This window comes from Morone saxatilis, unplaced genomic scaffold, assembly GCF_004916995.1.
Source record: "Morone saxatilis isolate NCDOM2014 unplaced genomic scaffold, NCSU_SB_2.0 Contig23, whole genome shotgun sequence".
NCBI classification, from domain to species: Eukaryota; Metazoa; Chordata; class Actinopteri; family Moronidae; genus Morone; species Morone saxatilis.
The window spans coordinates 9,312,935-9,334,118 of NW_023339796.1; the positions used below are offsets into that span (position 1 = coordinate 9,312,935).

Consider the following 21,184-nt stretch of genomic DNA (forward strand, 5'->3'; position numbering starts at 1 on the left):
ACCAAATCATTTTTCCAAGCTGTACCATAATATATGACTACGTTTCTTATACATTGACTTTTTTTATACATTTAAAATATACCAACCTCTTTTTAAAAATAACTATGGGACAAGTATGCAACCTGTAGATGGCTATAAAGTAATCAGGTTAGTGCTCAGCATGAACTGTAAATGGGATCTTATTCCGTCTTAACATGATTTCACCCAATAACCTGGTTTATTGTGTGTGAGTAAACATAGTTGCAGTACTAGTAAACAATCGATTTATTACATTTCCTTAACTGTATTTATTGTCGGTGTGTCTTCAAGGTTAAATGATTTGTATTTTTCTTGATTCTTTCTTTTACCCCATTAAGTATCTATTAATGTCACTCACACGGCAATCATTTCTGTCAAGTGTAGTTAAAGAGAAAAGAAAAAAACACTAGTGTGTGTAAAGGTAGAGATGGGGGGGGACTGGTTAAAAATGGTGACTTTCCACCTGTGTTTAACCTCATAGACCACAATCTAAATACATCTCCCATTGCCCATACAGAATAAAATATTTGATAAGGCTACATAATTATTCATACCATAAGTTACCATCCAAATCACCAACTTGAGTTCAGTCAGTATACAAACCAATGGTACAAACCTACAGGTAACTTGCAAAATAAAAAAACATTACAATGACAGGATTAAAGGAATGTTGTTGCATCTGAAATTAAATAATTTTTTATTTTCCAATAAATCAATTTTTTTTTTTTACTGAATTTAAACTAAATTATGTGTTTCATTATTGTACCAGTTACCTGTACCCACATCATCCCGGTCGGTAAATGTGCTTGTGCAACACCACACTTGACACTCACACTCTGCTTTGGAGGTCCTGGGCTTTTAAATCCTCCAAAGCATATCCCATCTCATAACACAACATCACCCCTTCTGAGCTGTCATAACAGCAAAGAAAAGAACAGCCAGAACTGTCTATTTCCTGTTGAGGTAACCCTACAGAGCCTGGTCCCAAGTCATCCGAGTTGGATGTCGGCTCCTGGTGTAAGCACCGTGGTGAAACGAGGGTCCAGTTTGGGCACAAAGCCTTTAAAGTCCCTAGAGGCCTGAGTACCAAACACATCTAGCAACTGTCTGTTCATTAGAGCAAACCTAGGAAAGGAGACAGAAAAAAATCTCTGTACCATAATAAAAAATACAACGTTCAACAACAGATCATCCTGTTCTGCAAATCGTTGTAGAACCAATTCTGTCAAATGGTGTTAAATATTCAACAGTAGTGGGCTTTGAAAATGGAGATATGACGAGAGGCAATCTCTGGACTGGATCCTTGAAAGAGGTTTTTAAGTCTAGCGCTGTAGTTTCATTAAATGTTTTATACACATTGTATATTTTTAAAGCCTTTGATAAGGTGCTCATATCATAAAAAGCAAAATATTTCTCTTTAGTCATTTAATCAACTTGTACAAAAATGCCTAGCCAAGCTGTTTTCCGCGACATTCTGGCTTGTATCTTCTCAGATGTATTATGGAGATTTTCACGTAACACTGTAAAGACTTGCTCTTGTTCACCTGTTGGCCCTCTGGGAAATTTGGGTTCAATCTCAGGTCTTTTCTTAAGTGCTTGGCTCGCGTCATCTCCTGGAATTGTTCTCAAATGTATTGACAGATGAGGTTCTTTCTGCCAAATCTTCACTAATGCTCCCCCCCCCTTTTTTTTTTTTTTTTTTTTTTTTTTTTTTCCCCTGCAAATCTTCACTAATGCTTTTTTGGGGGAAGTGTGTGGGGAACTGGTTCAGAACAGGTTGCCCTTGTGCTGAACTGTATGCAGTTAAATAAAGACTTGAGATTCAACTGTGACCGTTTACTCACCAAGCCTCCAACATCGATCTTGCCGACACTGATTTCAGACTCTTGACATCTGTACCATTAAAATGCTATGCTTCACTTCGTTTCTCCTTGCAGGTTTTCTGATCACTCTTGCCACAATGTGTAAGACTTAACCATCACCACTCTGTAATAAGTTATTGACTGATCGCTTTTCATAGGTGGTGAAAATAAACTGTTATACCAAGATGTGAGATTCTTTAATGTGAGCATGGGATAATGAAAGGTCTACCAATTGTTTTATTAGAAAAAAAACATTTATTGGATTTTCTACAGTGAAAAACTTGTTCCAGCCTACACTACATACAAAAATTTTAGTCTCCAATTTTTGGTACGAAAAAGGATGTTGCAATGACGTAATGGAGGTACTGATGGGTAATACATGATCTACTTTAAGCCTCACTGAGGCTGTCTGCAATCTGGGAGAATCCTGCAGCATTAAGAGCCGTGACCAGGTTATCCACAGTGGCTTGTGTTCCCTCTCTGTCCTGCCAGGCAACAAGCAGCAGTTTGGCCTGCATGTCCACATCTTCACTGTCTGTTTCGATCTCCCGCAGCTCTGCCGCCTTCATCTCCAAATGAGAAGCCAGCGTCTTCCACTGAGCACCCAGTTTGGCTGCCATGTCATCCATCTGCTGGTTTGTCACCATCTTGCTCTGTATGCTGGGACCTGGAAGAAAGACAATAGGGAGTATAAAAATAATCTCTTAATCGAAAAAGGACGGAAGTGGAGGATGAGGTGATTTAATCACTGAAACCAGGACTCTAAAGGAATACAGGGGTCAAGCGGGGGGGAAGGATAAACTAAGGCATGTTACATTTTAGTTGAATTCTTTACTTAACCCTATGTTAGGGTGTAAATAAATGTTCCATATATTCCTACAGAAAGCTTGAATTGAAGATCATTCCTCTCCTAAATGAATGTGTCTGTGTAAAAAACATGCATATAAAAAGGAGTTGCTACTGCTGGGTTAAACAGTAGTGTGACCCTAAACAAGAGGTACTGAATAACTACTCGAACTTACTGTCATTACTGTCTTTCAGAAGATTGTCTCCGTTGTCGTCGTCATCCTCTTCTCCCGTCTTGATCTCTTCAGAAGGGATATCCTTCTACATGTATGGAATTACAATCACACTATCAGTGCCTGTCAGCAGTTTATGTGGCCATCACGCAGTCTTTTTTAAAAATGATGGACACTGTTTTTTAAAGTCCAGAAAATCCTTACCGGCAGTTCTTTGGCCAGTTTGCTAACCATGCTGTCTAAGTAGTCAGCCAGACTCTTGAACTTCTGGTTAGTTGGTTGAAAGAAGTGTGGACTTCTCCTGGAGAGCAGCCTCAGAGCGCGCCAGCCGTAGTTTGGGTTGCGCACAACCCTGCGTTAAATTACAGGAAGATACAGAAGAGTCACACACACACACACATGTTGAGGAAACTTGGAATAAAGCCACCAATGCTCTTTAAGACTTTCATTCTTGCAAACTTACTTGTACTCATCCTCAACCATGTTAGCAGGGTCGGCCTGTTCAATGGCCTCCGCAAAGAATTCGTCCAGTGATGGCATGAACTCCCTGAAAGAAAGACAAAAGATGTAAAAAAACAAACAAACAAAGCTACTGATTTTAAGGTGAATGTGATTGTAAATGGGGGTTGCTACCTGGTTTTCTGAACCACTGACCTGCTGTCTGACTTGCATGCCTCCATGTTGTCCTGGTTCAGGTTCCACAGTCGAGTCAACTCATCACTAACAAAACATACGAATGAATTAAGGAAGTAAACACAGGTTTATTGTTCATTCCACTTGAGCTTTGGTCACCATGTAGTATAGTTTAGCAGGATGGAAGCTTAGCAGTGTTCAAACTTCAGACTTAATATATCAAAATCTCCTTCATCTGTGTGTTATTGTATTCTATAGCCCACCCCTGTATTAAATCACATACTTTCCCATGAAAAGCTTGCGGTCCGGCCCTTTTCCAAGGAAGTCTTCTGGAGCTTGTCTTTTCCTGGTTGGTCTTTTGGGTTTGTCATCTACTGTCCTGTTAAAGAGGAAACAAGCGTGTTATCTCGTATGCTGTGTGATTCACCTGTCTCTCTGCTCACTCTGCCGGTGATCATTAGGGTGAACTGGAATTAACATTCAATCTCTGCGTTTCTACAGTGGTATCGGACCAATCAACATCCTGTGAAGAACTAGTGGCAGCTGTGTGTGTGTCAACATGTAGGAGAAGCGTCAACAATGGCAGCTGCTAAAGCAGTTAGTGTAGGGGCTATCAGTTGTATCAGAACTGAAGAGTATTTTGTCATTTAAAGAAGAGAAAAGAAGCGTGCTGAAGGCTTTTCCTGATCAACATTTTTTTTTCCCCAGACTCCCGGCTGGCTTCGGTAATAGTTTGACAGCGTAATATGGTTTGTTGATCTGACTCAAGTTTTCTTGTAATAGACAGATGGTTCATCCAATCATCTGCAGAGTATTTTGTTGCGAGTGCCAGCCCTTTTCCAAACAATTTCCCAAGCATCTGGTGCAGTCAGGTTAACATGGAACACCTGAGGGCCCCAGTTTGTTCCCAGGTTATTTATTTCTGTCTGCAGAGCAAATATTGCTCTCTCTTCCTGCCTTCTCCCTGACAGGTACCCATCTGTTTGGTTTAGTATGTTTGTTTAGTATTAGTTTATCCTTATGCCTTATTTCACTCTACAATAACCCTTAATTTGGTTTAATAAAATATCTTTTTGTTTAACCGTTACTGTTGTGTGTCTCCTGCCTAAGAGCTGGGTCATAACACAACTGACTAATCAGCGTACAAATAAAATAATTGCTTCACCTTTCTTTCACAAAGCTCGGGCATCCCTCATTTTTCCAGCCATTCCAGTTGTCCTCTGTGTTGAGGATATGCTGTCAAAAGATAAGAAACATTTCTGGTGTACGAAGAACAAACTTGACAGGATGCGACTCTGTACAGACAAGACTCCTTTAATATTTAATATAGTTTTCCCAAAGCTTACCTCAACCATGGTGGCAAACTTGTCTCCATCAGGAGGGATCTCTCTCAGCAGCTACAAGAGAACAGTCACAGATTAATACAGGTCAAAGAAATGCAAGTAAAAAGTAAAATTGTGTAAATGGCAAGTAGCTCAGAACCTTCCCAAATCAAACCAAAGTTATTGGCATGGCTGATTTCAGTGTGCTGACCTTTTCTAAGTTCCTATGTAAGTCTATAATGATCCAGGTAAATCTTAATAGGTAGAGTAATGTGAAGACAGTGAGGCACATTTCTTTATGGATTACAATATCTACTAGTATACATGATATATGTCAGTGTGACTGACCTGATAAACCAGTTTAGTTGTCTCTTCAATCCACGTAGTCTGGTCATCATTCAGAACAGAGCTGGAGCTGTACGAGGACAAAGAAATACAAAATATGAACCGCCCAACAACTGATGACTGTTTGTTTTCCACACAAATGTAAGGTTATTGTTCTACGAGGTCAGAGCAGAGACGTGCCTTACCTTTTGAACTTGACCTGACCCTTCAGGTACTGGAAGAGGATGAGGTACTGCAGTAGAATGTGTCGCCTGAAGTTGCTGTCGCTGAGCTGCAAGTCCATCAGCTGGAGATGAAAAAAGAAAAAAAAGTGAGGTAATATACAACCTATTTTTTTTAACGTGGTCATATTCCAACAGAAATAAAACGTAGAGCATATTAAAATGAGACTACTGTGCCAGCTCTGTATTAACCAAGTGGAATTAAATATCTCATCCAGCCTTTAAATATGAACTGCCAATCATTCCCAGGGTAAAAAAAAGTGTTCTCACCTTCTCACTAGTTAGAAACTTGGCAAAGTAGACATGTTCTCCTCCTGTTGCTCTCAGCTCCTCCAGCTTCCTCTTAGAGGCCTGCATGTCATCCAACTTGTAGCTCTTGAACACTGCCAAGGTCTCATCCGAGTACTGTGCAGGACAAAGAGGAATTCACATTGGCAATGAGTCACTACGCAGCATCTGCTTTGGTATTTATTTTCTGACAAATGGCGAGTGTCGAATAAAAAAAAAAGTCCTCAGCTTTTGTGCTTAAGTACATTACCTTAAGAAATGTCATCCAAGAGAATTTATCGTAACACTGCACAGGGTTTCTGAAGTAGTCCTGCAGCGTCCAGAACTTTCTGTACAAGTTGTAGTCAATTGGAATGGAGCTGAAAGGAACATTTGACTCAGTTTTCATAAATTAACAGTAACTTAAATTTTAAAAAATGTAAAAATGTGAATGTTTATTTTAGAGCTTCACTCACCATGGTGCAGGAGCATCATCCTCTCCCATTTCCCCTTCCTCCACCTCCATACCATCCTCCTTTTCTTCTGTGTGCTATAAACGTGGAAACCATAAAATAATATTAAAGCTAAAACTTTCAGATTTTAAATTCTCAGTTATTGTCAGGTGTTTACTCTTTACCTTCTGGCCGAGAGTGCTTTCTTGTTCATTTTTGTTGAACACTGTTATATTGTCCAGATTAAACTGGCTCTGAAGATTGAGACCTGGAATTAACACAAAGGATACGTTAAAAAAAAAGTTAAATCAGACGAGGTTGGAATGGATGTTTCATTTATTCAAAGATAACATACACAAATGCTGTTCTGACCTGATTTTTCAGACAGAGGGAAGAGACGTGCCAGGAAAAGCTGGATTCGCCCACAGAACACAGTATTCTGAGATTTGGACAGCCTCCTTAAAAGATCTAGAAAGATTGAGAAGTATGTTACAAACAACTGTCTTTTAAAAGATAAAAAGTCTTATTCAGCAACAAGAATGAAGTACAATCCTTACCATTACACATCCTCAACAAGTAGTTCTTCCCGGCAGTGTAAAAAGAGTTCTAGGAAATGGGGGAGCGCAGACATAGTGATCAAATTATGTATATTATGCTGGAGAAATACTTCAACTGCCTTTATTGAGAGGCTATAGCTTATTTACCGATTTCCAGGTGGAAACATTCTCCTCGACAAAAGAGAATATTTTGTCACATTGGTCGAGAGGGAGGCAGTCCAGTACATCCCCCAGCAGAAGGAAAGGAGTCGTAGCAGAACAGATACCTACATGAAGAGATTGAAACAAGACAGCAAAAGCTTAGTCAGCACAAATCTTAAGCTTTGTGAGTTGGGAAAGCCTGAACTAAAAAAAAAACTACACAGGTCCACCAGCACTATGTGGTCAGATATTGGTGCTAACTGAGCTTTTGTACGGTTTGTGTATAGACAATACACAAGTGCAGCAGGTATGTGGTAACAGGGTTCTTGCACCATTTTAACAGTCAAATTTAATGCTTTTTAAGACCTTTTTAAGACCTCATACCAAATATAATTTAAGACCCAAAAAATGTCATAACAAATTTCTTAGGATACTCAATTTTTATGCCTCCTACAATGGAAACAAACTTAACGTTTCCATTTGTTTTCAATTATGGTCAATGTGTAAACTCTGCAAAATACTTTTTCATGAGACCTTTTTTTTTTTCTTTTTCAAATTAGGAGACAGTATAATAAACTAACAGACCTTAATTGACGTCAACACTGTTTGCCTCTTGTAGTATTAAGATGTAAAACACAATTAGTTATGATATACAGGGATGCCTTCGTACATTAAAAATGTGATCTTTGATATTAAAACACTTTACGCAGATGGTAACAGTACTGGTTCTGTGCTCTATTCAAGTCAGTCTATGGTCACTGTGGTCTTTCTATGTGTGTGGCCTATAAATGTAAGGGGGGTAAGGGACTATTCCATGCAGTCTTTGGATTCAAAATTAAAAATAAACCCAATGTGAAATCAAAAACACAAGAACACAACACAAGATGAAGCCAGTTTGAGCGAGGCCTCAACAAGAAGAACAATGCGCCTAAATCCATCCTAAATATCATTGCAAGCCAGTGCTGGGGAGGTATTTGCATTTACGTCCAACGTCTCAATTCTGTTTTACTGCAAAAGCAACTGCTGGACATCAAAGCAATACAGATCAAACCTAGTAGTGTCATGTCATCCCATGTCAGGTGGGTAACTTGAATGGTACGAAACTAAACTAAGTATTCCTTCATTCATTGTTGTCTTTCCTACAAGCAAGAGTAACATACCTTCTGTAACTGCATCGATGCTCAGGTAGATGAGAGACAAGTAGTCATCACAGCTCGCTTTCTGCTCTACCTGCAGACAGAAACGTTTCCATACACAGCCAGGTCACTTCAATGATAATAATAACAATAATAATGACAATAATAACAACATTTAATAATTTACTTACAATCTGATCACCAAGAACACCCCTTAGCGCCTGGTCAAGTGTGGTTTTCTTCTCCGTCTCACTGTAAACACACGACACATGGAGAGATGTTTCATGAACCATCGTCACTCAGGTTATATCCAGAGCTTTTACAGAAGGTGGCACACTGGCAGCACTTACTTCCCAGGGATCTGGTTGAAAGCATTTACCAAATGCTTGCCGTTTTTAGCAGCTAGGGCGTGTATGGCAGAGGCCTGTAGGTGTGTGAGGAGTAAACAGAGCAGGTTTATGAGAGAAAGCCTCGTTCAGAGAGCTAGCATTGTGCTACCTGCTGGGAGAACAGCAACAGAAGAGCAAACAGTGACGTACAGGAACCAGCCTGCTGTCTGACTATGACTTAAATGACAGAATGCGGTAAATAACAACACTGGCTCTGATAAACAAAGGCTACTCTGCAATTTCTCACCGTAAATTTGTCTTTAGCGTCGACAAAATTAAACACGGACGGCGACATCTTTACGCCTTCGCGACCGGAACTGCCGCTCAACTTCTTCCGGTTTCTTCGGCTGTGCGTAGGGGTGCGTTCAGGAGCATTACGTTACTGTCTGTTTATTGCCTGCAGCCAGTTACTTATTTTGTACTTGTGTATTTTGTCAATGTCTTTTTAATTTACTTAATTTAATAGTTGTTTAATCATAACTTAGCTTTAATATTAAACTCTGCTACCTCTTTGTGGTTTGATTTGCTCAGTAACTACCATTGACAGTGTATCATTAGGTAACTACATTATATGTAATTGCACATAATGCAGAAAGCGTGGTGCCACCTACCATTCATTTTAATAGGAGCAACAAATTCCTCCATCATAAATAAAACAAATTGTAGCGTATCATGTTTCCTCATAAATAAAAAACCTATTAAACACAGTCCCACCGTCAGTTTTGTGACCTGTTAAAATTAGAAAGCTTTCTAGATAAACTGGATGGGCATATTAAGTAACACACTTCAAAAACATGCTTTCTGAAAAAATTAAATATGTGAAACTGTCACGTCTGAGTGTACAGGGAAGATGTGGTACTAAGCATGATGATGGCCTGAGTGAAATAATGGAAGATATTTTGAGAAAGATTCATTCTCATATTAGGATGAGAAGATAGGAGTCTAACTTAAATTACTGATGTAATTGCATTATGACCTTTAGTTTTCCTTTAGTGTGACTATCAGCATGCAGGCCTAAATCCAATTTACACCAGAGGGCGGCAGCGTTGCACAGTATTTTTGCCTCCTAGTTGAAGCTGTCAGGTCATACACATAAAAACTAAGTGGTGTCTGTGTGCGTGAGTGTGTGTAAGTCCTGTACCCGTGGCAGGATAAACATGAAATACACCCTTTCCTGATGATAATCCTTGTAGCATTTTACGTCACATGGACAATACCTCCCACAGAGGTCACAGCAGTCATATTGGTGTGTTTTTTTTTATGTGTGTGCGTCATTTTTACATTCCAACTACTGGGCTGCAGGGCCTAAAGTTATTGATAGCATTTTACTGATCAACAATGTCACACAGCACATTAGAACCAGCGGTGCATTAGACTGCAACGTCCATAATTAAAGGCCCTGAATTTTTTAAATACAAATAAATTCAAGGTGTAGTCACACACACAATTGATTTAGTTATAATTTTGTTGGTTTAGTTGAAAATCTAACTTTTTTTATAATGGCATTAATAACCTGGATTTGGTTGATGCCATGTGTTAGTCTGTGCCTTAAAACACCCGTAAATCAATGTGAGGACCTCTGGCCCATTTTTATTTGTGTTTACAAAGCAATTTCATGGGTCAGGACCTCTGAAGTAATTTGTAGTAGTAGGACCCTCTGCTTCTCCTGACAACTGTTTACAGGCCTGCAGTTATAAAAGCAGTTAACTGAACCTAAGGGTGTTGTGCTGATGCTTGGAGAAAAACAACAAAGCTGTGAAAATGCTGGCCAGTAGTGTTACACAGAAAGAGCTGAAGAGTAATTTTTACTACATGTGTATGGTCAGAGTGGTCACAAAAAGAGGAAGTGAGAACTGTTTTACTCTGCAGTTTTGATTGGCACGTTGTTTCTCACCAGCACAGTTCTGCACACAGTTCACCCGATATCTAGCTGTGCCCCGACCCCGATAAACCTCCCTTTCTGACACAGCGTTTATTGAACCATTGCCAAAAACTGATGAAAAGCAGAAAGGGAGTGAGCATGAAGAGTAACTCTTGGGTTGCAGATAAGGACCCAGCATCAGTCAGTATGTGGAGATGGGGTGAAGAGTGATGAAGGGGGGTTTCAGGTTAAGGTTAAAGGCAAGTAGTCCTCAAGTTGGAGCCAGTGTACAGTATGTCCGTTTAAATGCAGGTATTACTCTGTATTTTTCTTTTTGACAACAAACCCCATGAATATACCAAAGTCAGTAACGTGTTAGTCTGTCTCTCAGTTCTTTCTCAGCTGTCTTTGGCCCCCCACCCCATGTTCGTTCTGAAGATGTAAGTCTTTAAGAACAGGTAACAGATATATAGTATTTGTTTTAAAAAATACTACATAAATTAGCTGGGCGTTCAGCAAATATAATTCAAACAGAAATAAATAGTGCATTTGTTTGGCACAGCAGCAAGGCGGTGTAATGTATGTGTCACTGAGTGCAGCACTGTGACTCATTAATCTGTTTCAGTTTTTGGATAATTGAGCTTTGGCACAAAGGAAGTTATATCAGGCAGTTTTTGTTATTAGGATCAATTCATTGATAGTTATTTGCTATAGAATATTTCCATTTGTTTAATATTTCTTTAATACTATTAATTTGTAAAGTTGTGTGTTTGTGTGTTACATATGCCATATTGTTGGGTTGAATATAATACTATTAACTCAAATCAGTTTAAATCAGGTTAAGCCTTCATGCCCAACTGTTTATTTTGTCTACATAAAAATAATGAGAGGACCACTGAACACTGTCCCATGCCAAGTCATGGAATAATCAAGCTCAACATGAGAGCCAAATAATTTGATGAAGGACAGTCTCAGACAAAATGACTGAGAGGCAACAAAAAGAGCATTGTCCATGTTGTTGAGGACAAACTTCAAAACAAGAGGCTAAACACAATGCTCTGACCTCCGAGGTTAAGCACACAAAGGAAAGAGTTTTTAGATTGGCTGCGTCACATGACCGGCCTCTGAAATTCCACCATAAAAAATCATGTGAAATCATGTCATATACGTGAGATAAACCCATCAACACAGCTTTTCTGCGTTGATAAATTGAATAGCATAGTGCAATTTAGTAGGTTTTTGTGGAACCAAACTGACAGTGTTTAGTAACATACACCAGAGCAGAGTAATATTCCTCCTTAAAGGGAGGAAAGCCATACAGATTGATGTACTGACTGTAGATACATATTATTCCACCCATTGCAATTAAATGTAATGAAATATGTTGATTTATGCAGGTTTTGCAGATCAGTTTAGCCTCTTCCCCTTGCGTGTCTATCTGTTGCATTTATGCTTTACGTTGCATTAAAGTTTGTGTTATATATCGGTGATTTTCCATCATGGATTTCACCTGGCTAGTTGTGTTGCAATAAGTGGAACTTGCATTTGACAATATAACAAAATAGAACACCTTTACTCCCTCACAGGACATTATAAAATTATTGGGGACGCAGACATTTTGTTAATGATCATTCACACAGAGCAGAATAATGGGAACGCTCAACACTGGGATGTGCATCCAACCACAGCGGCTATCCTGTCCCTGATTGGTGGTTAAGCTAACAATAACTTGCATCTGCTTAAACGACCTTGGCTGGATTGCCCTAAGACCACAGGGTTTCTATTGAGAAATGTTCGACTGTGCAGTTTAAAGTCACTTGATGGTTATTCAATGATTAGCCCAGGGTGTGGGATTATCAAATACCCATAAGCCATAAAACGGGATGTGAGAAGGGCTGTGTGCGTAGATGGAGAAAGGACATTCTTGTGACACAGCCAAACAGGAAATCTCCATGATGTCCACATCTTGTCTAATCATGCCTTTTCTTATGAAGAATTTAAAGTGCTTTTATGTGCAATTACCTGATCCACATCCTTGTGTTGATTTTTGGGACTGTCGCCAAACACCTTGAATAGAATAATACTGTATACAGTATGTGATACATTATGAAGAAAGTAATGTCAAGGTCAAGTAGATCTAAATATACCATGCGTTATTCTGGTATCGGCATAATGTAAATAAGGATATGTTGACCATATTTTGAACTTTAAAAAAATTGCAAAGATGAAAATACTGAAATTGGATGAAAAATAATCTTTATTATTACGTATTCATGGGTTAAAAATACATACATGAAAAAAAGCAACCACAAAAACACACACGAAAATAAAAATATAATCAATAGCCATATTTAAAGCACATCTATGAATCATATGTCGAATGTTGAATGTTGTTCAGTTTTTCGGCCACTGACTTGGCCCCGGGCTGCTGTTGCCTTCTCTAATTATTTCACCTGCATCATTTTCATCTTCTGGACCATTAAGCAGGACGTTCCAGCGCGTTCTGAAGTTTTGCATTCGCGGACACAGAAGGAAATCATAGATAAGAGCTGCTGCTGTGCCGCCACACATGGGCCCCAGCCAGTAGACCTGTAATGAAAGCAGAGATCAGCTACATTTGTCAACAAAATGGGATTTTAGAGGAAAAGCTTCAAACTCTTTGCTGATATTACCCAGTGATCCTTCATTTCACCACGTATCACGGCTGGTCCGAAAGAGCGAGCTGGGTTGATACCACATCCAGTGAAATGTATCTGTAAATAGCAAATTTATTTAGTATTTATTTAGTTCAACAAATTATATTCATATTAGTAGTTTGGGAATATGCAGTTAGCCTATGTATGTGCAAATTAACTGTGCAGGCCATTTGTGCAATCACAAGGTAATCTTACATTAAAATAAAATGCAGTTGATTGACCAAAATAGACCCTTTTTAAAAATTATTTAAACAGTGTTATATATGAACAAGTATCTTTAAGGTTGTTCATTGTGAGAGGCTAATTGTGGCCACTGTTCCTCATTGTAATGCAGTTTAGCAAATGTGACACTAATGATTTTCTCATAGCCACATTATACAAGTTAGTCTTGGCACCAGGCAGTGACCCATTTGTAGCTCTGCAAGTTGCCTTATGGTGCCAGGAAAATACACTTACAAAAATGTGACACACGCTGATAATTTGTATTCAACATAACATGACATTTGTGGAGCTGTCGTTGCAATTGTGATTTGCTGCACCCGCTTCCTGAACTGCTGGCACATCAGCCACACACACTGCAAAATTATGTAACACAGTCTTGAATCATGACAATTCCTGCCAAACACAGGAAAACTATATTGGCACAGAGGAACAGTGGTCTCAAGTAGACCCTTACTAACGCTGACTGAACAGGATATCCATCTCAGCGCTGCGAATGACCACAAAAGGAATCAAGCATCAACACCTGACAGTCTTAAAACAAATCTAACATAAAAATCTTCAGCAAATTGCTGTTAACTGCACCCTCTATCATTCAAATTAAAACCTCATCCATCCCTACAGCACTTATCTTGGCTGAAGTGGTAACCTTCTCCATTAAGAGGCTCCTTTACAACATACATCTGAAATGATTTTAGTCTGCTGTTGGTCTTGTCAGAATTGCTGTAAAATCCAACCACAGATTTAGCAGAATTATAGGATTGTGATTCACTTACAGCTGCTAAGTGCCCAAGCCCCACTGACAGCCCAATAGCCAGCGGTGCAGAACCGTTAACATCACTTCGTCGCTTATCAGTCACTGCTATCACACACAGAACCAGCTGAAGGGTGGCAAAGAACTCTATGATGAAGCCTGGTCCAAGAGTCGTGTTTAGCTGTAGAAGAGAAGATCAACAGAAGATAAATGCAAATTACGTAAAATCCCAATTATTTTCCTGTCAAAACAAATTTATAAAACAGACAGGGATGACCCCTTACCTTGTTAACACCAAGGGTGTTTCCACGCCCATATCCGTTCGCAATAGCACTAGCTGCAACTGCCCCAAACATCTGAGCCAGTATGTAGCAAACACACCTGATGGCACTGATCTGGCAGCTGACCAGTAGGCCCAAAGTGACTGCAGGATTCAAGTGTGCCCCGCTGATGTGCCCCAAACTGTGAGCCAGTGTGGCAATGGCCAGTGCAAAGGCCAGAGAGAGCTTCACCTCCTGAGCAATGTTCTCCCCCTTATTTTCTGTTCCAATGACAGCAGTTATAGCAATGAATATGAACAGCAACATGCCGACAAATTCTGCAGCCACGGCCCTCCAAAACGCCCCGCTTTTTATTTCTGACATCTCTGCTTCAAATGTGTTTGATGTGTTAAACCGACATGTAGGTGCTTCGGTATTTATAGTGTAAGAGGTTTGTGTGCAGAGGGGAGGAGAAAAGAGATGAAACAGGAAAAAGATGTGCTGCACAAGACTTCAGGTCACATTTGAGCAGTAGGAAATTTTTTATTTAATACAAATGAGCAGTATACAGTAGAAATTTCTACTCAGATAAGCTCTTTTGAACAATCTCAGACATCCTCCAGAAGGGGTACACAAATTTCATTTTCTTGTGAGCTACAGCAGAACAGGACTCTTGTTTGTTCGAGGGCTCATCTCTGGGTGCCAGCAGAAAATTGTACAGAAGAGCTGCCACCACACCAGCACTCACTGGTCCTGCCCAGTACACCTGACGAACAAAAACAGGACAGACACATCCCTGTTTAAATAAGAATGACTCATGAGTCTAACACTTGTAAAATACCGGATTTAAAGCTCCACAGTACATACCCAATGATCATCAAAAGACTCCAGTATAATTGCAGGCCCAAAGGATCTAGCTGGGTTGATACAGCATCCTGTGTAGCTGATCTATAAACCATATCAGAGGAAAACACCACTTGGATCTGTGGCTGTACGTCAGCTAGTTCATTCTACGCCAATCCATTGTATCAGGCAAGAGCAAGATGGAGAAACCATTTTAATGAGGGAGGAAATGTTTTGATATACTCACTCCAGCAAGATGACCCAGCGCTACAGACTAATGCTAATCCACCAACGTCACGTCTTTTGTCAGTGACTGCAAGCACACACAGGACCAGCTGGAGGGTGAGCAGGAATTCGACACCGAAACCTTTATAAGGGTTGATTCCATTTAACTGCAATAGAGGAGAAAACACTTCAGTTTGCCTCTTGTCTCCAGAAAAATAATTATGATTAGGAGATTATTTTGCATCTTCTGTAACTTTTGCATTATGGAAACAATCCTCAAAAACCTTAAATGAAATCAAGCATGCTTAAAAACAAAAAAACAAAAAGAAAAACAGTTAGACCATGCTTTAAGTAGTGCTTTGAGTGAGTTCAGTCCTTAACAAATTACAGCAAAAGCTTTCATCCTAAAAACACTCCCTGGTGAGAGAAGGCCTGCCTTTGTTGCATGACAGCTAAACCAGGAGTGATAATTACAAATATCACCAGCAGTTAGCAAATGTTTTTTTCTTATAGATTAGAACACACAACTTAGACAATGAGTGTCTGGCTTTCACAAGGAAACTAGACCAGGCTGGAGACAATTCCCCAAATGCCATTCAACCTGAACAGTGCATGTCATTTATTAAGAGGAGCATTACTCAGGGAAATTGGAAGCACATGGATTCCACCTTACCTTGTTAACACCAAGTGAATCTGTGTTTTTTGGCCTAATACCATACACAATGGCACTGCCAGCCACTGCTCCCAAAATCTGAGCTATTATGTAGAAAAATGCCCTGAGGATACTTATCTGGCAGCTGGCTAAGAGGCCCAGGGTGATTGCAGGATTCAGGTGAGCACCGCTGACATGACCTATACCCTGGGCTAATGTGGCAACGGCCAAGCCAAAGGGAAATGCCACTTATCTCTTGATCAGGATAAGAACTATTTTGGTCCCCTAATGCAGCTGAGAGGCCAGTGAAGACAAAGATGATCATTCCCAGGGACTCCAGCCAGAACGGCCCTCCAAAATGCCCACGTTTTTATTTCTGACATGTCTTCTCAGATAATTTCAGCCTTATGCTAACAAACAGGTTCTGAAACACAAAGACTGTGGCACAGGCAACTGACAACATCATGAGTGACGTTCACCAACATTCATCAAGTGTGTGGCTTTAAAAAATCAGGCCTAATTAGAAACAGCTGAGAGATATGCATTTCAACCAGTGAGAATGACCTCCACGTCTCCTGTTCTCTTCAGTACTTTTCCAGTTTAACAGAAGGCGGTGCTGCTTTTACTGTTACTCGCAAACTCATTAGAAACCACACCAAACTGTTACTTTGTGTGAGATGTGTTGACTGAATGACTGAGAAAGCCTGTTTAGAAAAAAATAGGCCATCCCTCCAAATGATACAGGAATAAAAATTGTACAAAAATTAATTATGTAACACATTTTCAATAACTTGGCTTAATTGCCTGCATGTAACATTTAAAATGTGTGAAGGACATTCATCAAATGTGTGAAGGGCACACACTGACCATTACTGCTTTTTACAAGTCTTTGTACTTGGTATCCCTATCTTTCAATCTACTTATTCTATTCTGAGGATGTGTCATGCAGGGCCGGCCGCATTGAAGTTAACATCAGTCATATGCTGCTGTGAAGGAAATGGGATCCTTTTGAATTCTTGACAAGGAAACCAGCCTCTCCTTCTGCTTTTCTGTGTGAATGGACTGACAGGTTAAAAGGTCATGCTGCTTCTTGTCATCTTGTCAGTAAAAAGTCAAAGCATCACCTTTGACTTGGGCAACAATAAAGAAGAATACCTCCCCATTTTTCTTCATGCTGATTTTGTTAATTCATTTAACTTATTTCTATTCTGAAATCTAATTGTTTTTCCCCCATATTCTTTCTGAGATTTGTTTGAGATTGCTTTCAGACATTTAAAACCACACTACAGATATACTGTAGTATAACATTTGCAGCCAAGATACCCGAGATGAGAGGTGATAACATAATTGGGAGGATCATTACTTCAGAAGAGAAAGATGGGAGAGGAGTATAGTAAGGAACTGCACATCGTAAAGCAAATATGATAAGAGAGTGGAAAGATAATTGTGGAGTACCGACAGGAAGGACAAAGGTTGTGCTTTCTAACCCTATGAGCAGCTCCATGGACCTGCCAACTGTCAACCAATATTTCTTTTGGTATGTGCATATCTGACACTATCTAACTCTACTGTAAAGCCTTCCATAAGCTCCACTTCCACCCTTGCATACACCTGTAGGCTCTGAGTCTACAGGGGGAGGAAGTAATCATCACCCCGCCCCCCTCCCTGCTGTGCTAAGCTTGGGGTTTCCTTGCCAGGGGTGAAGAGCTCAGACTCTTGACACCTAACATAAAGTACATATACCACGTTTGCATAATAATTTATTCAGCATGAGTTTAGCTAAAGAACTTGAGCTAAATTTATCACAACCACCAACAACCACCAAATCACCAAATCAGCAGCCTCAACAACACATTGTTTGTGTTATCCAAAAGAGAATAATATAGACATTTACCTACTGAAATACATACAAATCACAGATAAAATGTAAAATAATGTTTAAATTAAATAAAAAGTTCAAGGGCTTAACCTCAATACAAATAAATTAGCAACTATTCAAATAGTAAAGCTGCAATAGGCTTAATCTGTGCAAACCTAGGCAAAACCTTCGCTTTTCTCCCCCTGCTGTCTCCTATCCCTCTGATAAGCCCCTCCCACCAAACCCAAAAGCTTGGATGGCAGCAAAATGAGTTGGTTTGGTCAAAGTCTCCCGTCAATGGGCTAGATTTTCTAAAGCCTGAAAACAGAGCCAAGAGCCGGTGCAAAAGTCATGAGCTCAACCTAACTCAGAGATTATAGGATGAACACAGACAACTCAACCATGCAGTAAACTGAAGCAAGTCAAGTACATAATCAATATGTATGCTGGTCTGTTAAGCAGAGTAAAATGATACTTACAGCTTCCAAGGTGTCCACCACCCAGTTGCTTAAAATAAGTAAAAAACATAAAATCATCAAGCACGGACAAGACAAGTTCTGTGTTTATAAACAAGTATAACCACAGAAAAACATTGTTTAAATTAAGTTTAAATGGTTATGAATGAGTTTCTAGTGTTCAATTAGTCCAGTTTGGATTTGGCTGTTGATCCCCCAACATTTTATCCAGAGCCCAGCTCCAAAGCTTGAATTAAATCCTAGTCCATGGTGCAGTTGTCTATTCAGTCTGCTGGGAAAAGACTCCTGCTGAGCCTGGATGGTTTTCCTTAAATAAGGCTCATAATCACATATTGTTTCCTTATCACAAATCTGCCATTACATTTTTCCTAGAAACCTTTTGTGATCTGTCCCCTCCCACAATGAGATCATCTGTTGTTGCAAAGGATAACACATATAACATATATGTGAAGACTTTATCTACTGTACTATATATATTGTAAGAGGTGTGATCCACACTTAAATATAATAATTTGACATTAATATACTACTCAAAATATCTTTTTGAGCTAATAGGCTGAAACAAAGACTCGTTGAAATGGGGAATTGAAATTCTTGGAAAACAGGCTGCGAGCCAATGGAAACCTTTAAAGGACCATAAAATTGTGACTTCATAGAAAACTTGCTTCCTGGAAGATTGTGTTTTCAGTGGTGATCTCACTCCTTACTGGTAGGCGTAACTAAAAACGGCAACCAATACAGCCATCACAATTTTTTGAACAATCCGTTCCTCCTATCAAATCAAACTGCCTGTCTCTGCCTAAATGATACACCATTGGTTTGGAATTTTAGTTTAGCCGGTCATATTGTTAATCTGAAAGAGGCCCCCAAAAACTGGACAAAGATGAACTGATGTCATCTGGTTTATTTCATATACCATGTTGGCCCTTTGCATCTGAGAAACCACATGACTGACAGCCACTCCAGCCCTATTCTTACCAAAAAGAAAGAAATTTTGGTTTTATGCCTGAAAGCAAGGAAGGAGTGAAAGGAGCTCTTCCTGCTTAATGAAGTTGACCACAGTGTGGTTTTCAGTCTTACACATCTTTGCTGTGTTGCTCAAGTAGGGTGACATTGCAGTTTTTTCCACATAAGGCTGAAATCGTTCTGAATGTGGCCTTAAACCTATTTGGATCCCACCAATGATACAGTTAACTAATGGGGGGGGGGGTTTAATGGTTAAATTTAAAGCCCAGCCACTTGAATAAACATTGCTGTACAGACGGCCCATTGTAACTAGAAGGTGACCTGCTGGCATATGACCCAGTGTACTGCAGTTGTAACCCTTGTCTAAACTCACTCCAATATCTGTTACAGAAACACCAGAAGGTGTTGCAAAGTGCTTATTGGCCATTTTTCTGAAGCAGTATCAAAACCCTTATTCAATTAAGATATATTTATGCCCAAATAAGACACATCCATGGTTAATCCACAAACCTTTACAGAGGAGCACATTAATGGCCTAAGTATGATTCTGTTCAGTCCAAGTGCCCTACAAGTTCTCCAATGGTTGGGTGTCCAAAAAATCTACGATAAGGGCTAATGTCTCTCTCTATAGCTCAAGCAATCTAAGCAAGAATGGAACTTAACCTTAAAACCCAACCACTGTGCAGCACTTCCTTGGAATGGAAGTTTAATACCGCATACTCTGTCAAAAGATGAGCAAAAAGGTGCAGGGTCAAAGCCAAAAAGCTATTCAGTCTTTTCAGTCTTTGCCCACTGGCAAACTGCCATAGGCTGACCAAGTGACCTACAGGGAGTGCTAGAGAAAGTGCGAGACAGAAAAATCTCCAGTATGTGCTGTTTCTTGGCTGCTGGGAAAAACTCTCACTAACCCGGCAAGCTGCCATTGGATGCTTCACCTGCTGAAAACACAAGTGTGAGAAGCCATTCATCAGTCAGCAGCAACAGCTGGGCAGTACAAAGAAAACACTAGAAGACTGGAAGCATAACTGAGTACCCAATATTCCTCCCTAGTTTAAGATTCATACTGTCATGGTGTTGACCATGTTTGCAGTCTCCTCTCAACTTAAACATGTACCAGATTAAATACCATATTCTTGTTATAAGGAGTGTGGGCCCTGCATATTTTGTATGCATATATTGGATAAGGAGATATGCTAAATTACAGGTTATATCCAATATATGTTAAATATACTTTTTTTCCAATTCAGCGAATATTTACTCATGGTTTGCTAGCTTTCAATCCTTCGTATGCAATGAAAAACATTCTGGTGGTTGTACAGCCCTGTCTCTGTAAATGGGAAACAAACAAAGTCGATCCCGCCACATAACACTAACTTGTTATTCCAGCCACAATTTGTTAGTCAGGTAACGTTAAATTACTTGCCCATGGACATTAAGCTTATTTTCTAGTTTGCCACGCATATCTGTTGTCGTGATGTTAGCTGTGCAGCAGCAACTTTTGCTGTGTTATTGTTTTAATTATGGTATTCGTCATGGTATTGGATTTCTCGAGAACAGGTGGCAAGGGTTGCAGACTATTTTATATATATATGCTGATTTAATCGCTAACAATCACATGTATAAATATTTGCTTGGACAATCCTCCAAATGAAGATATTTTACCTCAAATATATTACATTGTTGTGGCACAATAAGACAGCATTGAATAGAAACATCTACAAGGTACAGTAAAAATCAATAGATTGTTTTATTTCCAAATCTTTCAAATACATGTCTTTTTTCATTGAACTTAATTTCCATTTCTTCAACTTGTTACAAATTAAACAAAATTAATGTGTTACTCCTCAAGATCTGCCCCTGCTTCAGAATTTCTTACTCCACCTTTCAACTGATCATACTTGAAATTGTTGCTATCCTCCTGTGTCTACACACATACACTGATTTAAAGGGGAACTTGGCAACTCTAGCCATTTCTTCACTGGTTTTCACTTTTGTCATTGCATGTTTTCTCA

At 39.5% G+C, this 21,184-nt stretch overlaps 3 protein-coding genes and 1 pseudogene across 3 annotated transcripts in view; 1 reads left to right on the plus strand and 3 right to left on the minus strand.

Annotated features, from left to right (window-relative positions):
• The window catches only part of usp14 (ubiquitin specific peptidase 14 (tRNA-guanine transglycosylase)), a gene marked incomplete in the record, with an annotated part of 44,553 nt that extends 42,875 nt beyond the window's left edge, over positions 1–1,678 (plus strand). The window contains 1 exon segment of the mRNA XM_035670570.1: positions 1,233–1,678.
• A 437-nt stretch (positions 1,679–2,115) lies between these two features.
• On the minus strand, positions 2,116–8,717 carry thoc1 (THO complex 1). The gene is made up of 21 exons (XM_035670569.1): positions 8,610–8,717; positions 8,324–8,397; positions 8,165–8,225; positions 7,998–8,067; positions 6,844–6,962; positions 6,697–6,745; positions 6,512–6,607; positions 6,325–6,407; positions 6,164–6,237; positions 5,959–6,067; positions 5,691–5,825; positions 5,385–5,485; positions 5,203–5,269; positions 4,879–4,929; positions 4,698–4,768; positions 3,816–3,911; positions 3,554–3,619; positions 3,363–3,446; positions 3,104–3,251; positions 2,903–2,987; positions 2,116–2,547 (listed from the first exon to the last, which is right to left on the minus strand). The coding sequence occupies exons 1-21, from the start codon at positions 8,655–8,657 to the stop codon at positions 2,270–2,272; spliced, it is 1,965 nt and encodes a 654-aa protein (XP_035526462.1). The 5' UTR covers positions 8,658–8,717; the 3' UTR covers positions 2,116–2,269.
• Positions 8,718–12,474: 3,757 nt separating this feature from the next.
• LOC118335190 (aquaporin-1-like) lies at positions 12,475–14,662 on the minus strand. Its single transcript, XM_035671410.1, has 4 exons — positions 14,177–14,662; positions 13,915–14,073; positions 12,896–12,976; positions 12,475–12,812 (listed from the first exon to the last, which is right to left on the minus strand). The coding sequence occupies exons 1-4, from the start codon at positions 14,534–14,536 to the stop codon at positions 12,618–12,620; spliced, it is 795 nt and encodes a 264-aa protein (XP_035527303.1). The 5' UTR covers positions 14,537–14,662; the 3' UTR covers positions 12,475–12,617.
• A 13-nt stretch (positions 14,663–14,675) lies between these two features.
• Positions 14,676–18,500, minus strand: LOC118335191 (annotated as a pseudogene).
• Between the last annotated feature and the right edge of the window lie 2,684 nt (positions 18,501–21,184).

Bases quoted from the DNA above. Each gene is read 5' to 3' on its own strand.
- thoc1 (XM_035670569.1), bottom strand. From the start codon at position 8,657: ATGTCGCCGTCCGTGTTTAATTTTGTCGACGCTAAAGACAAATTTACG. The intron at 8,398-8,609 runs GTGAGAAATTGC...ACACACCTACAG, and splicing joins ACGCTAAAGACAAATTTACG to GCCTCTGCCATACACGCCCT. The intron at 6,408-6,511 runs GTCAGAACAGCA...TGTTAATTCCAG, and splicing joins CCCTCTGTCTGAAAAATCAG to GTCTCAATCTTCAGAGCCAG.
- LOC118335190 (XM_035671410.1), bottom strand. From the start codon at position 14,536: ATGTCAGAAATAAAAAGCGGGGCGTTTTGGAGGGCCGTGGCTGCAGAA. The intron at 14,074-14,176 runs GTAAGGGGTCAT...TCTCTTCTACAG, and splicing joins ACACCCTTGGTGTTAACAAG to CTAAACACGACTCTTGGACC. The intron at 12,977-13,914 runs GTAAGTGAATCA...TGCTATTTACAG, and splicing joins GGCTTGGGCACTTAGCAGCT to ATACATTTCACTGGATGTGG.